This window comes from Protobothrops mucrosquamatus, unplaced genomic scaffold (assembly GCF_001527695.2).
Source record: "Protobothrops mucrosquamatus isolate PMUCROS unplaced genomic scaffold, P.Mucros_1.0 scaffold_210, whole genome shotgun sequence".
In the NCBI taxonomy this organism is placed as follows: domain Eukaryota; kingdom Metazoa; phylum Chordata; class Lepidosauria; order Squamata; family Viperidae; genus Protobothrops; species Protobothrops mucrosquamatus.
In genome coordinates, this window is record NW_015386286.1 from 281,815 (window position 1) to 299,447 (window position 17,633).

Below are 17,633 nucleotides of genomic sequence, written 5' to 3' on the forward strand. Positions count from 1 at the left end.
GTTTTATGGTTGCTGAATCTTGTCTAAAACAAGGCCTTTTGGTAAATGAGCAGCTGGGTCAGCAGAGAGAAATTAAGTGAAAACAGACAAACTTTCCCTGTGTAGCAATCTCAGTTGTAGTCAAACCATTAGAAGCTTGAAGAATATGATTATATGTATGAAGATGCATATGTTTATAGGACAGAAATGTTTATCACCCTGATTAGGACTCCTAGAAATTTCATATGTTGCTGTACTGCAACATAGGTGAGAGGGTAGGCTATTCATTTTATCAAACTGAACAAAATATTTTTATAATGAACTTTTTTTATGGATGTTCATTTTAGCTCAAGAGAGTAGAGCTGATAAGAGTGATGTGGAAGATATATATGAAACAACATCTAATTCTTTTAAAAAGTAATTTTTTGAACAAAAATTCAATATCTCAGAATAGAATAATAGAATAACAGAGTTGGAAGGGACCTTGGAGGTCTTCTAGTCCAACCTCTTGCTCAGGCAGGAAACCCTATACCAGGCATGTCAAACTGCTGGCCCACGGGCCAGATGCGTCACACCAAAACCGCGCCCACCTCATTGCCGGCAATGGGGGGAAAGTTGCGATACGTTGCGTGACGTCACATGACGTCGCGAGTTTGACATGCCTGCCCTATACCATTTCAGACACATGGTTGTCCAATCTCTTGTTAAAAACTTCCAGTGTTGGAGCATTCACAACTTCTGAAGGCAAGTTGTTCCACTGATTAATTGTTCTAAATGTCAGGAAATTTCTTCTTAGTTCTAGGTTGCTTTTCTCCTTGATTAGTTTCCATCCATTGCTTGTTGTCCTGCCCTCACGTGCTTTGGAGAATAGCTTGACTCCCTCTTATTTGGGCAAACCCTGAGATACTGGAACACTGCTATCATATCACACCTAGTCCTTCTTCTCATTAAACTAGACATACCCAATTAACCAGACAATAGTTTTATATTAATTTCTTATCCAAATTCCTAATCTGCACTTTATAAATTAGCAATTTAAATGCTGCAAAAGTATAAAACTTCATCAGAACATATATATTTGTAACTTCTGTGAAATGGCTCATTTCAGTTGTATATAACTATGGTTTTAATAGTCCAGAAGGTATTAGTGCAGTGAATGTGAATGTATTCGTCGGGAAATAGTACTCCACTACATGTTTATCTATAGCAAATCTCCCTTCTCTGAGTTAACATATAGTAGGCACATAGTTCCATTGGCCAAGAAAGATTGATGAGGATATTTGTGTTTATTACTGATTTTCATATTATTAAAATAAGTATTACACAATCAACAAAGATAGATGTACATTTTAATTACAAATACTGTCTTTCCTCCCAGTCTGTGGATTTTCATGCCATGTGACCTGTGCAGACAAAGCACCAGCAGTATGTCCCATCCCACCTGAACAGACGAAAGGTCCTCTAGGGATTGATCCACAGAAAGGAATAGGAACTGCTTATGAAGGGCATGTCCGAGTAAGTCTAAGAAAACCTGTGTTGTTGGTTTATGTTTACCATTGATATTCATTTTTCTCTGTGTGTCTCTCTCTCTTAAATGGGAATTTCTTATCATTTTTACAACAAAAGTGTATACATTGTGAGTGTTTGCGTGTGTGTATATATACAATATGTGTGTATATGTATACACCCACACACACACACAAAGTAAACCGCAAGATGTCTGCTACTGTTTTGGAGAAAAAGCTAGGAGTTGGTACTTTTCAGTGCACTTCCATACTGTCATTGGTATTGCAATTTTGTACCAGTGTGCTAATATCTATCCTGCTGTACTCCATTATCCTATGAAGGTGGCCAGTGCTCCCTCCCTCTGGCTAGTGGAAGGGCATAAAAAAATGTAACCAGCTAATACCCTAAATCAGGGGTGTCAAACTGCCGGCCCGTGGGCCGGACGCGTCATCCAGAAGCCGCATCTGCCCCATTGCCGGCAATGGCAAAACCGTCCCGATACGTTGCGCAACGTCACATGATGTCACGAGTTTGACATGTCTGTCCTAAATGTATGGAGATTCTCAGTCATCCAGGTCATAGTTATCCCAAAGGTGCTTTTTCACAAGGCAACTGGTTTGTCTTGTTTTTCTTTGAAGATGTTTCACTTCTCATCCAAGAAGCTTCTTTAGCTCTGACTGGATGGTGGGGAATGGAAGGATTTATACTCCTTGCACACAGCTAGTCATTTGCATTCTTTTAGACCATTGTTGAGACCACCTGGAGGTTTATCTGGGTCATCAGGGTCACCTGAGTAGTGCAAATGGGTGTGGAACCTTCTTGGAACTGCTGAAAGGGCTGTATTGTAGATTGGAGATAGATGAAGTCATATCCCTCCACCTCTGTTGAGAGAGATCTTGCCTCATGAAAAAGCACCTTTGGGATAATATTCCAAACACACACTGATTAATCTCATGTTTGCTTTTCTCCATGAGAGAAAAGAAAGGGGGGGAAAAGATTACACTGTATGGTTACTAAAGATGGTGCCCTCCAGAGTGACGGGAGAGGACATGAACTGTGGCACAACTCCAAGGGGCCTTAACTGCAGAACAGAATAAGAAATCCCGGGACTTCCGGTGGCAGGCGACTTCGCTGGACGCAGCTGTTTGCTGTTCCCGCCTGTTTTCGCGTAAAAGCCGTTTTGACAGCCTGCATCAGCTGTCAAACGGCTTGATACCTTTCCCCTGGGCTTAGGGGGATAGGTGAGCTGCCCGAGGTAGGAGTTGAGTTCCCGAGTCGTCCCTTGTGGACGATGTAGGTGAGAACTCCTCCGGAGCCCCGGGCTTCTCCGCGATCCAGGACGTCTTCGCCGTAGCGAAGCTAGAAGCCGCCACCACCGCTGCAACTTAAAGTTAACTGTGAGTTTGCCTTGTAAGCAGACGAACCGACCCTGGAAGTTTGCTTTTTATTTTTGGACTATACTCTAACTTGGATAATACGTTTTCTCCCCGTACGTGTGTTGGAATGAGGAAAAGTGAATTTAAAATGGCGATGGATTGATACTTTTCAGCAAGAAGTGAAAGTGATTTCCGGTTTGAAACTTTTGCTACTTTGAATCTGCGTATTATTCGTTTAGGCTGAACTGCGTAAATTTACTGCTAATATGTTTCTGAGAAAAACTGTGCCTTTAACTTTGAGNCTATCAAACACATAAGATGTAAAACTATTATAAAGTTACATACCTAACTTAATAGTATCCTATAGGGTGATGATTCTGTTCTCTGAATGGAACTGGTTATGATTAAACAAGTGTAAGATATAGGAATGGCTTGAAAATTATAAAACTGAAAAATAAACTCTGATTTTATTAGAGCAACAAAATTAAACTATTTATATAACATGTGCCAATTTAAAAATGATTTTTATTATCAAAGTTCTGTCACCTAATCAGTACTTCTATTTGTTTTACAGCCTAAGGCCCATCAGTTTGTAGTAAAATCCTTTAATACCCCTACCAAATGCAATCAGTGCACATCATTGATGGTTGGGTTAATAAGACAGGGCTGTACCTGTGAAGGTAAGGTCTGGTATCTGTTTGTTTTTACAAAGAATTCTATTTATTATATGTTACATGTAATTTACATGTTAATGCCATTTTGCCACACACTTGTGGCAAAAAAAAGCGAAGAACAGCTAGCTATTTTAATTACCTTTTAAAGATTCAGGGACAAATTTCCTTAGCTTAGTATAATACAATATAGTTGAATATGTCATAATACTGTTTTAGATTGGTGATTGCAATAGGTGATACTGAGACAACCAGTGATCTGTAACACCACATTGAATGGTCCTTGGTTCCAGTGATGAAATATTTTTAAAAAGTGTAGAGAAAAATCTGAGCATCAGTTTTGTTGGCTTCAGCATTGAGAGGGTTTTATGGTTGCTGAATCTTGTCTAAAACAAGGCCTTTCGGTAAATGAGCAGCTGGGTCAGCAGAGAGAAATTAAGTGAAAACAGACAAACTTTCCCTGTGTAGCAATCTCAGTTGTAGTCAAACCATTAGAAGCTTGAAGAATATGATTATATGTATGAAGATGCATATGTTTATAGGACAGAAATGTTTATCACCCTGATTAGGACTCCTAGAAATTTCATATGTTGCTGTACTGCAACATAGGTGAGAGGGTAGGCTATTCATTTTATCAAACTGAACAAAATATTTTTATAATGAACTTTTTTTCTTGATGTTCATTTTAGCTCAAGAGAGTAGAGCTGATAAGAGTGATGTGGAAGATATATATGAAACAACATCTAATTCTTTTAAAAAGTAATTTTTTGAACAAAAATTCAATATCTCAGAATAGAATAATAGAATAACAGAGTTGGAAGGGACCTTGGAGGTCTTCTAGTCCAACCTCTTGCTCAGGCAGGAAACCCTATACCAGGCATGTCAAACTGCTGGCCCACGGGCCAGATGCGTCACACCAAAACCGCGCTCACCTCATTGCCGGCAATGGGGGAAAAGTTGCGATACGTTGCGTGACGTCACATGACGTCGCGAGTTTGACATGCCTGCCCTATACCATTTCAGACACATGGTTGTCCAATCTCTTGTTAAAAACTTCCAGTGTTGGAGCATTCACAACTTCTGAAGGCAAGTTGTTCCACTGATTAATTGTTCTAAATGTCAGGAAATTTCTTCTTAGTTCTAGGTTGCTTTTCTCCTTGATTAGTTTCCATCCATTGCTTGTTGTCCTGCCCTCACGTGCTTTGGAGAATAGCTTGACTCCCTCTTATTTGGGCAAACCCTGAGATATTGGAACACTGCTATCATGTCACACCTAGTCCTTCTTCTCATTAAACTAGACATACCCAATTAACCAGACAATAGTTTTATATTAATTTCTTATCCAAATTCCTAATCTGCACTTTATAAATTAGCAATTTAAATGTTGCAAAAGTATAAAACTTCATCAGAACATATATATTTGTAACTTCTGTGAAATGGCTCATTTCAGTTGTATATAACTATGGTTTTAATAGTCCAGAAGGTATTAGTGCAGTGAATGTGAATGTATTCGTCGGGAAATAGTACTCCACTACATGTTTATCTATAGCAAATCTCCCTTCTGTGAGTTAACATATAGTAGGCACATAGTTCCATTGGCCAAGAAAGATTGATGAGGATATTTGTGTTTATTACTGATTTTCATATTATTAAAATAAGTATTACACAATCAACAAAGATAGATGTACATTTTAATTACAAATACTGTCTTTCCTCCCAGTCTGTGGATTTTCATGCCATGTGACCTGTGCAGACAAAGCACCAGCAGTATGTCCCATCCCACCTGAACAGACGAAAGGTCCTCTAGGGATTGATCCACAGAAAGGAATAGGAACTGCTTATGAAGGGCATGTCCGAGTAAGTCTAAGAAAACCTGTGTTGTTGGTTTATGTTTACCATTGATATTCATTTTTCTCTGTGTGTGTCTCTCTCTCTTAAATGGGAATTTCTTATCATTTTTACAACAAAAGTGTATACATTGTGAGTGTTTGCGTGTGTGTATATATACAATATGTGTGTATATGTATACACCCACACACACACAAAGTAAACCGCAAGATGTCTGCTACTGTTTTGGAGAAAAAGCTAGGAGTTGGTACTTTTCAGTGCACTTCCATACTGTCATTGGTATTGCAATTTTGTACCAGTGTGCTAATATCTATCCTGCTGTACTCCATTATCCTATGAAGGTGGCCAGTGCTCCCTCCCTCTGGCTAGTGGAAGGGCATAAAAAAATGTAACCAGCTAATACCCTAAATCAGGGGTGTCAAACTGCCGGCCCGTGGGCCGGACGCGTCATCCAGAAGCCGCATCTGCCCCATTGCCGGCAATGGCAAAACCGTCCCGATACTTTGCGCAACGTCACATGACGTCGCGAATTTGACCTGTCTGTCCTAAATGTATAGAGATTCTCAGTCATCCAGGTCATAGTTATCCCAAAGGTGCTTTTTCACAAGGCAACTGGTTTGTCTTGTTTTTCTTTGAAGATGTTTCACTTCTCATCCAAGAAGCTTCTTTAGCTCTGACTGGATGGTGGGGAATGGAAGGATTTATACTCCTTGCACACAGCTAGTCATTTGCATTCTTTTAGACCATTGTTGAGACCACCTGGAGGTTTATCTGGGTCATCAGGGTCACCTGAGTAGTGCAAATGGGTGTGGAACCTTCTTGGAACTGCTGAAAGGGCTGTATTGTAGATTGGAGATAGATGAAGTCATATCCCTCCACCTCTGTTGAGAGAGATCTTGCCTCATGAAAAAGCACCTTTAGGATAATATTCCAAACACACACTGATTAATCTCATGTTTGCTTTTCTCCATGAGAGAAAAGAAAGGGGGGGAAAAGATTACACTGTATGGTTACTAAAGATGGTGCCCTCCAGAGTGACGGGAGAGGACATGAACTGTGGCACAACTCCAAGGTGCCTTAACTGCAGAACAGAATAAGAAATCCCAAGAAATGGGACAAAGTACGGACTCTTGCCAGTGAGAACCACCTGCCCTATACTTCCAGAAGAAATGCTACAACATTTTCAATGCTCCTAGACCCATTACTTTGTGGGAAATTGGAACTAGCATTGATCTTAGATCACTGCAGTCTTGCATGTAGAAGAGGCATCAGCTTCTTCACTGCTCTATTTGAAGGAAGACATGACAGTTAACTAAGCTTATTTTTACAGTATAAATGCATATCTGATTGAATTGCTGAATGGTTTCTTGTATAAATGTTGAAAGTACATTTTGCATATTATGCTTAGGTGTTAAAATTGTTTGCCTGTTTTGATTTTTTGCATTCAATTAAATTAATGTGATTAATTTTGTTTTAGATCCCTAAGCCAGCTGGAGTGAAGAAAGGCTGGCAGAGAGCCCTGGCTGTTGTCTGTGACTTCAAGCTCTTCCTTTATGATATAGCAGAAGGAAAAGCATCCCAGCCCAGTGTGGTAGTTAGTCAGGTTCTTGATATGAGGTAGGAATGGCATGCTTTAATTACCCAAGGCAGCAAGTGCTTCTCTTTTGAGTCTCTGCTGGTATGAATAGCATAAAAGTCAGCCATTTTCCTATAGCCTATCTCTTTTTGATAAGCTGTACTTAAAAGAACAGCAGCAGTAGCTGTGGTATAATATGGAACTATTATTGAGCTTTAAATAACTGAAGTTTTAAAATGATAGTGATTGTTGCTTCAGGTAAAGAATCATATCTCTCTTTAAATGGATTTATTATTAGTGTATATTCACAATTGGCCAGTAGGACTTCTTTTTAAACACTTACTAATTGCATCTAGATGAAGTGGTGCTTAAAAGTTTGTTAAACTTTTTGAAGTTTCGGTATTTCTGCATAAATATGACCTAAAATATGATCTATTCTCCAGAAAATCCAAAAACTAGAAAAAGAGAACCCAATTAAACAAATGAATCTAAAATATTATTCTTGTTCATTGGTTTATTGTGAAAATGATCTAAAGCTCCATATTTATCTGTGGGAAAAGATGTAAACTTTTGATTTTAGTAACTGATGTGTCACCCTTGGCCAGCAATAATTTCAGCTAAAGATTTATGATAACTGTTGATCAATAGAAAAGAATATACTGTTTGTAGCTCAGGGTTGAATTGTGGAGTCGGTGATCTTTGAGCTTAGTTGTTTGTTTTCAGATGGTTTATTACCTGACAAGCTAACTGGTGGGCACTGATTCAGGGCATCATTAGTGCATCCACATCTGCAAGCAAACAACAAAGTTCAGAGAGCGCCATAGACCCCATAAGTGTTGATTAGTCGTGCATATTTGTTTGAAAAAAATTAAGCCCATTTCTCCTGTTAGAAGTTTTAGGGTACTTTCTCTCATGCACTGCCTTCTTTAGGACCTTCTACAACATTCCTGCAGAATTAAGGTCAGGACTTGGACTTGGCCATTACAAAACATTAAATTTCTTCTGCTTTAAACCACTCTTTGTTTGTATGACTTGTATGTTTTAGATCATTTTGCTGCATAACTGACTTTCTCTTGGACTTCAATTAATGGACAGATATTCTGATATTTTCCTGGCACAATTAAGAACTCAGAGGTCCATGGGAAGTCATCCTGTCCAGAGGCAGCAAAACAGGCTCAAATCATGATATTGCCACTACCATGATTTTTTTAGATAGGATATGGTTCTTATGCTGGAATGCAGTGTTTGCCTTTCACCAAATGAATCAGTTTATATTTTACTTATATATTAATAAAAGTTACATCAACCTACTATTTTAACATTTAATATATTATAAAACATACTATATTACTTAAATCTCATTATCCTTCTTGTTATAAGGCCCCTTTATGTTCGAACTTCTCTGTTCTTTTAGCCATATTCAAACAAATGTTTATTCACGTAATAGTCCATCTGGTAGGACGAGTCAAATCTCTTGTATCGATCTCTGATCTTTTTTTGCCAAGTAATTTTCCAAGTTGATGTAATCCGCTTACTCAACAGTTCCTGTTTTTACAAATGATGTTGGGAATACAAAAGATGAAATAAGTAAGATAAATTCTTTCTATCCCCCAAACTTTAATAGTTCTCCTAATAATTCCATTTTTCTTGTTGTATCAGAACCTTGTAGATTTTTTCCTGTTTGTGTCAAATTGTAATTCTTTTCCTTTGTTATTTCATTAGTTTGATCATACTCTTCTAGTTTGTAATCTGCTGTCTGATTTGTTTGTTCCTTTGTTGTTATTTCCTGGGTATTTTTTAATTGTAGATTTAGATTGGAAATATGCTTATTTAAATCCTCAAAGTTGTTTCGAATTTTGTTGTGGTTTGAATCTATTGTCATTTGTATTTGTCCTAACATTACATATATTTCTTCTGGGAAAGTATTTATCTTGCCTTGAAGTATTGCTTCTGGAGGCCCTTGATTTTCCATGCTAAGTCCTTCAGGAGAAAATATTGAATGTGGCATCCTGTCATTTTTTGATACATATGTGATATCCATGTTGTCTTCCCCCTTCAAATGATCTTTCATCAAAGTTTCAATTCAAAAGTCAATTTATCAGTCAGTAAAAATTACAGATTCAGTATATTAAGAAGCCTCTTTAAATTCTGCAAATTCTCCTCTAAAAGATTAGCCAAAAAGCCAAAGTTTTTTTTTTTACCATAAACAGTTCTGAGATTTAAGCAACAGACCAGGTGTTTTTTTTTTCTTTCAAACACTTTTTAATCTTATAGCTGGCTCTTCCTTTGTTCCCAGCTGTCTTCAAGGTTATTTGCAATTCAAAGGAACAACTTTTTCTTTGTTTTGGGGCATTCTGTCAATTTCTGAGTCCTTATTGTTAGTGTTCTATTCTTTGATTCTCCACTAGGTGTCAGCAGTTATTTCTTTTTTCAGTTTTTCTTTCCATCAAAAAGTTATTTTTGTTAATATTTTTATAAGTCCATCAGAAATTTTTAGGGTATAATCTTGACAGTTTTTTAGTTCCTAGATTTGTCCAGACTGAAATATTTTAAATCAAATTTTAGTATATCTCTTTCAACCTTTTATGTTAATTCGCCGCTTCCATCTGTAAGGGAATGGAGATATAATCCCCTCCCTTCACTTCTGGAGGTTTTCTTGCTTTGGAGATCTTTTCAAGGATTTAAATAGTAGACAGAAGAAAGAAGATCAGTACTCTCACCAATTCCAAGCACGCTGTTCACTGATGTTTAAGTCCGTGCTCTGGGACGTCAGCTGCAAGCAGCTTGGGCTAGATGCTGATCACACACTAGCCTTTCTCCTGTTGGGTTTGAAGGGCTTTCCCTGGATCAAACGAAGCTGTTGCTGTCGCTTCGTGATCAACAGGGCACCCCTCCTTCACAGTTACCTCTCTGTGGCAATTTTAGACCCATCTAGGGTCCCCCAAGCAGGAAGAAACTAGCTGCGGGGAGCAGAGGTCCGCTCTTGCGTGGCCATGTGCTGCAGATGCAAAAACCGGAAGTCCTCAAATGTAGTGCTTTTCATTCAGGCTTCAAAATTTTATTGCCCACAAAACATACTTCTAATATCTTTCTGGCTTATCCAATGTTCTTTTGCAAATTGTGTAGGGGCTGCAATGTTCTTTCAGAAAAGTAGTGACTTTCTCCTTGCAACCCTTCCATGCACACCATTGTTGTTCATTGTTCTCCTCCATTTGTGCATAATCTGCCTGATAATGGACTAGTGGGTTTTAACTCCTTGTAATAGTTTTGTAACCTTTTCCAACCTGGTGAGCATCAACAACTGTTTTTCAGAGGTCCTCAGAAATCTCCTTTGTTTGAGCAATAACACACATTTCCGCATAGTTCAGACTTTGGTAGCAAACACCCAGAATTCTTTTATTTAAATAAGGCAGCACTACCACCCTCACACCTGTCATCCCATTGATTGAAACACCTGATTCTAATTTCCTCTTCAAATGAACTGATAATCCTAAAGATTCACATACTTTTGCCACAACAAATATGTCACTTTGGATCTTTTTCTACAATAAATAAATGAATAAGTACATATTTCTTGATTCCTTTGTTTAATTGGGTTTTCTGTATCTACTTTTAGATGTTATGTGGAGAACAGATCCCATTTTAGGTCAATGGGCAGCTATACAAATATGATGAATAAATAAATAATAAATAAAATTCCAAAGACTTAAAAATTTTTAGGAGTTATAGAATTATTGCAAATAAAATTTCAGAGTGAGAGCTCAAATATCTTCAAGATAATAAAATTGACTATGTGGCCTTCAGTGATGGGGATATTACAGCAATATTATTTTGAAATTTTCTTTCAAATGTAGTAAATAAAAGTTTATCAGTTTTCTGTTGTGACATTTCTAGCGGAGCTATTGATTTATCTTTCACTCTTATATTTTACCCCCTTATAACAATTTAACAAATAGACAGCAAACATTTATATGAAGAAATTATTTGCTACAAATATTGATCTGAAAATAATGTAGGTTTATGGCAAGCTAAATATAAAATATCATTACAGCTCTATGTTGTGCTGATATGACTTTCCTCTTGAATTGGGGCTTTTAATTGAGGTCCATGGATTGCTTGGGGGTCTGTGGATTGATTTCAGGCAGTCTATGATGTTGGATCAGAAAAACAAATACATTTTTATTTTTACTAATTTCCAATTGTCTTATTATTAAGTTAATGAATTATTAAAGACTAGATGTTATATATTTATCATTTTGAATATTTTGATAACTGTATTTGAGCATAATCAATTTCCTTTATTTCCTGTATTGTGTGTTTTATTTTATAATTTGAATACATTTTTCTGGAAAGTCCATATACTTTGAGAGTCAGTTTTGCCTGACTTTCAAAGAAGTTCATTACACAGGGGTTAAGAAACTCTGCTCTGAATGTGAATAGTTACTGTTCAAATATAATAATTTCTTACTGGTGGATTAAAAAAATGTCTTTATAACAGGGATGAAGAATTCTCAGTGTGTTCTGTTCTGGCTTCTGATGTCATCCATGCAAACCGAAAAGATATTCCCTGTATTTTTAGGGTAAGTAATACCCTAATACAGTTGCAACACAGAGTAGAAAATAAATTGTTCTTATATTCATTTTTTAAAAATTAATGGACATTTCTCTATTTGTTAGTCAGTGTGGCTTTTGTGGATTCCTTTGAAATTTCATATTTTTATTCCAGCTTTCTATTTTAAAATATAGGAATATCAACAAAGTCTGATTTTAATCCTCCAGAAATGATGCAATTAATTTAATTAGCCTTCACAGTTTTTTAAAAAATGCTATACAGATAGTTCTTGATATACAACAGGACACTTAACAGATGTTCAAAGTTACAATAGATACCCCAAAATTACATAGGACCCTGTTTCAAAGTTACAACTACTGCAGCATTCCTGCAATCATTTGTCCTTATGACCGACCACAGGATGCTGCAGCACCCCCACCTGTTTACCCCCATCCCACCCCACTATGATCCCACAATTCGTGGTCCTGCTCACCTCACACCCATCACCCAGCACACTTACTTTCTGAAGCTCATGTTGGTGAAGAAGGGCAGGCCACCTATCCCTGGCTGTGTGCAGGTAACCATCATTTTGTCTCATTTGCTTGTGGGCTGGGACAAAATGGTAGCCACCAGACAAACTGCTTTGTTTTGCTGCCTTAGCAAGGTCTCCACAGTGCTGCAGAAGCTTCTGAATGCTGCAGATAAATTCTGCAGTGCTATGTAGACCCTGTTTAAGCAGCATAATGAAACAGTTTGTCCCCTGGCTGCATGGCTGAATATGGCCGCCATTTTGTCCTCCTTACTTGTGGACAGGGACAAAATGATGATTGCCAGACAAACTGCTTCATTTTGCTGCTTTAATGAGATCTATACAGCACTGCAGAAGCTTCCTAATGCTGCAGAAAGCTTCTGCAGCGCTGTGCAGGTCTTGTTAAGGCAGTAAAACAAAGCAATTTGTCCCCATCCTTTGTGGTAGTAACTCAAATGCAGCTGCCATTTTGTGGATAGGACAAAATGGCAGCCACTTCTGGAACCACACCATGCAGCTGCACAAAGGAGCAATCCTTTCCACTTCTCTGTAAGGCCTCAGAACTCTTCAAAATGTAAGTGAGGAAGAAGCTGTTTGGCCTGATGGGGTGGGCATGAAGGGACCTTGTGGAAGTAGAAAAAGCCCATGAGGTAGGAAGCAGAGCACAAGCATCTCGGGTGGGAGAGGCCTTGGGGGGGAGAAAGGCAAGGCAGATCTCCCCCACCTCGAGTCACCCTGTTCTCCACTTAACAACCATTTGTTTAATGATTTATTAGGGAAAGCAGACATGTGGAGGTTGTTAGGTGAAACGCTTCACCTAACTACCATTGCAACATCTGACTGTAATGGGCAAGCTCCATTACGGTCATATCTCAAGTACTATCTGTATACAAGTTAATATTTATATTTTTAAAATCAGATTTTATTCATAGTTTTATCCTGTCCATTTTGTCTTCATTACAGTTCTTTTACAGAAACTGATACAGCTTCATCACTGGGTAAACAGTGATTTGAATTGGGGTCATTCACAATGCATTTTTTAATGCCTCACTAGCTTTCATTGGTCTTTTGTAATTTATATTTGATGTTGACTTCTTAATTTATTTACTACAAAATAGTTACATTGAGGGTTTCTTTTGAATACATTGAATAAATGTATTTATTCAATAAATAAATGACATTGTTATTTATCAAAGAATCTCATTTTTTAGTTACACGTATCTATAACATTTCCAGGTTTCAGCTTCTCAGCTATTAGCATCAAGTAATAAGTGTTCAGTCCTGATCCTAGCTGACAGTGAAAACGAAAAGAGTAAATGGGTAGGAGTCTTAAATGAATTACATCGGATCTTAAAGAAGAACAAGCTCAAAGATCGCTCAGTCTACGCTCCCAAAGAAGCATATGATAGTACCTTACCCCTTATTAAAACTAGCCAAGCAGCAGCAATTATAGGTATGTATTTTTAAAAACATTTTACAGATTTCTTATTTTAACTATGAAGTGTTAATTCATGCTGGAATTTTGAAGCAATGTACCACATTTGCCTGGAAGGAATTTGCCTCTGGATTTAAGAAACAATTGGAGAAAATTGTAAACACAAAAATAAAGTTAATCTAGAATTACTAAATCCAGTGAAATCTGCCTCTCCCCCTAACAAATGTGATACACACTCAATCTGTACTCACACACACACACACACACACACACACACACACACACAGATCTTCCACAAGTCTTGTTCTAAAAAAAAAAGGGCAAGGGCAAAAAAATAAATCCATACTAATTGAATGAATAACTAATACTGTAGTACCTTGGCACTCAGCGTTAATTGGTTCTGGAAGGTGCCATGAGTACCAAAAACAATAAGTACCAAACAATTTTTTCCCATAAGGAATAATGTAGTGAGTCACAAGGCAGCTGACACCAAGAAGTTATAACTTGTGCATAGAATACCAAACAAATGTTGAGTACTGGGACAAATTTTTCATGTCAAAATGCGTTGAGTACCAAATTCAATGAGTTTCTAAGCAGTCAAGTACCAAGGTATCACTATATTAAAACTGATTGCCTGTAAAGTATCATATCCCATTTTTAAAGATGATTTCCCATTTATGTACACAAACCATGTTTTCTGTACATTCACATGCACAACCCTCCCTCCTTCCAGCAGGTACTGAAGGAAAAAAAGGAATGGAGATGGGCTGAGGAAAAGCAGTAAACATACAGTATTAGGAAGGGAAGCATAAGGGAAAATATAACTGTATGGATAAGAAAAACATGGATGAAGTAATTGACTAGTGAGGAAAGAAAAGAGAGAAGTTCTTTTAGGACTTTCAAAAATATTTAAATTCATCAAGCAGCATCCCTTTCAAAGCACCTGGTAATCTTCAGAGACCTTTTTACTCAGCAAATGTAAAATTATCCTCCCATTTATAAATATTTGGAGAAAAAAAAACCTTGTGTTTTTTTTCAGATAAATATGATAATTTAACAGCACAAGCCTTTCTATTAATATTATGTAAAAAGGACATAAAATATAATGTAGACACTAATAAACAAATCTATGCATATCTCTCAGAATTATATTAGGTTTGTGACCAGGTAAATGGGCAGACCGATGTTTTAGATTTCAATTCCTGTCGGTCCTAAGCAAGGTATCCAATAATAAACAAGCATTGGAGCTTAAAATATTGGGAAGGTATCAGGTTACCAGTCCATATAGATTAAATGGCCAAGATAACATATCATCTAAGGGAAAACTGGTAGTTTATGGAGTGGAATAATGATAAAGATGATGAGAGGTATTGTGAATTACAAAACCATTTAGTATGATAAAAAATGGAAAGCAAAATGGAAAATAATTTATGAGTCAAATGAATTCTAAAATGTTTGGAAATTGTATTTTTCTTTGATTTGTAAATGTGTTACACTAGTTAAAATTGTTCATTAATTTTCTTTAGGCATTTTTACCTTTCACCTACTTTGAATGTTGAACATTTATGTTGTTTAGTTATTACAGGAATCCCAGAGATATATTTTTTTTCATTTTTATTTAAAGGCAAAATGAAACAACTAATAGTATCATTACACTTTGTAATATTAAATTGGTTTCAACTATCCTGGTATCTGATACTTGTTTTTCCTTATACAATGTGTGTTTCAATTATTATTTTTTCTTTTTCATTTTTAACTGTTTCAGATCATGAACGAATAGCTTTGGGCAATGAAGAAGGGTTATTTGTTGTTCATGTTACAAAGGATGGTAAGAGTATTAGATTTATATTGGAAAAGTGAAAATTCAAATAAGATGTACTTTTTATTTCATTCGGTGTGGCCTAATGGTTAAGTTGTTGAATTAATACTAGGGAGGCTCAGATTCAAGTCCACCCTCAGCAAAGGAAACCTACTCAGTGACTTTGAGAAAGTCATTTCTTTCTTATACCAAACTACCAAGTTATTACTATTGCCATAAAAAATGGAAAAGGAAGTGCCATGTACATTGCTAAGAATTTCTGCTTAAAAGATAGGGAAGATATCTAGCAAGCATTATAAATTCTCATTCTGTGATTTATAACTGAATTAAGAAATATTAACCATGCTATAGTGTTCAAATTTTCCCTGTAAATTGAGGACTACAGGTAGTCCTCAATTTACAATCATAATTGAGCCTGAAATTATGGTCATAATTTGTTGTGATCATAAGTCGAGGCATCAAGTGACTGATATTTTTGTGGTGGACATTAAGCAAATCCATTCTCCCCAATGGGCATTTTTTGTGAGAAATTGTCAAAAAAACATTGCAAATAGCAGTCATTGATCATGGGATGCTGCAAATGGCCATAAAGATGAGCCAGTTGCCAAGCTTTCCAAATGCGATCCCATCATTGTGGGGGATGTGTCCACCATAACTTCAAAAACAAATCATAAATAGCTCTGGAGATATTTGTCATAACTTCCCAAATGGTCATAAGTTGAAGACTACCTGTATTTAAAAACTTTTCAGTCTGTGATATGTCAGAAGATTGAAACTCAATAGTTTTATTTGTTCATTTATTCAATATATATGACCACCCATTTCAAACATAGGGGCAGCTGACAAATGTTATTGCTGTTGGTTTTTTTTTAATGAGTAATGGCATGGTGCTTAATATAAATTAGATAAAATAATTAAAAACAGAAATAAAATGTTCAAAATGCGTAGATAAAACCAAGCATAACCCATCCAATTCTATAATAACAGGCACAACCTATCTAAATATAATATGGTTTTGTTTGGCAATGGATAGATGACACAATTTTAATAGGAACTATGTAGAACATAGAAACACAGCATCCATGAGACAGGGAAGGGAGGCAATATAAAGAATGTAGAACTGACTCTGGGAAAAGAAGGTGCAAACTTCTTTTTTGAGGACACTTGAATAGACTCCTATTCAAAGGTAATTACCCTGATAGGAAAAAAGTCAAAGGCAGACTTTTGAAAATGCAAATGGGATACAATGATTTTTAGAAGAAATTGTTAGTGGAAAAAAGCAGTTTGGAAAAATAAGTTTATATATTCAATAAGCAAGATGAATACTATAGATTTGAGCACACTTTTTATATTCTAAGATAATTTTTTGCAACCTTTTATTTTTGCAGAGATAATTCGTGTTGGTGACAATAAGAAAGTTCATCAGATTGAGCTCATCCCAAATGAACAACTTATTGCAGTGATTTCGGGACGAAACCGTCATGTACGACTATTTCCTATGACAGCTCTGGATGGTCGAGAGATTGATTTTTATAAACTGGCAGAAACTAGAGGTTGCCAGACCATAGTTTCTGGACAAGTGCGCCATGGAGCCCTTACTTGCCTGTGTGTAGCAATGAAAAGACAGGTCCTATGCTATGAGTTAAATCATAGCAAAACACGCCATAAAAAGATAAAAGAAATCCAAGTGGCTGGGAATGTCCAGTGGATGGCTATCTTTAGTGAACGGCTTTGTGTTGGCTATCAGTCAGGATTCTTAAAGTACCCTTTGTATGGAGAAGGAAATCCACATAGTTTGCTTCATCCAGATGATCACACACTGTCGTTCATTACACAGCAGCCAACTGATGCTATCTGTGCTGTTGAAATCTCAAATAAAGAATACCTGCTGTGTTTTAGCAGTGTAGGGATTTATGTGGACTGTCAGGGTCGAAGATCTAGACAACAAGAACTAATGTGGCCTGCAACTCCTTCTTCTTCCTGTAAGTTTCTGCAATTACATTAATTAAGTAAAGGATTGTTTTTCCTCATGGCTTGAAGTCATCCACAATATTTGAATAACACTGTGTAATTAATCAAGCAGTTAATAACAACAAGTTGTAGGAGATGCGATACTGAAACATAAATAACTTTTTAACTATGTGCTATAACACAGGTGTCATACTCACCACGTCACGTGATGTATTGTGATGTATCGCAACTTTTTTTGCATTGCTGGAGCTGGGATGGGGGTGGCCTCCGCATGATGCAACCGGCCCATGGACCGGCAGTTTGATACTCCTGTGCTATGATAATAATCCATTTGTTGTAATATTGTGATGTTATATCTTGATCCCCCCCTT

The 17,633-nt window shown here is 36.8% G+C and overlaps 1 protein-coding gene across 2 annotated transcripts in view; it reads left to right on the forward strand.

The window, feature by feature from the left end:
- The window catches only part of CDC42BPA (CDC42 binding protein kinase alpha), a 149,214-nt gene that overhangs the window by 121,561 nt on the left and 10,020 nt on the right, over positions 1 to 17,633 (forward strand). For both annotated transcript variants that reach the window (XM_029286291.1, XM_015826578.1), the window contains 6 exons: positions 1,358 to 1,494; positions 6,858 to 6,997; positions 11,455 to 11,536; positions 13,274 to 13,490; positions 15,238 to 15,300; positions 16,680 to 17,273. In XM_029286291.1, the coding sequence (XP_029142124.1) occupies positions 1,358 to 1,494; positions 6,858 to 6,997; positions 11,455 to 11,536; positions 13,274 to 13,490; positions 15,238 to 15,300; positions 16,680 to 17,273 (1,233 nt within the window). The remainder of the gene's footprint in view (positions 1 to 1,357; positions 1,495 to 6,857; positions 6,998 to 11,454; positions 11,537 to 13,273; positions 13,491 to 15,237; positions 15,301 to 16,679; positions 17,274 to 17,633) is intronic.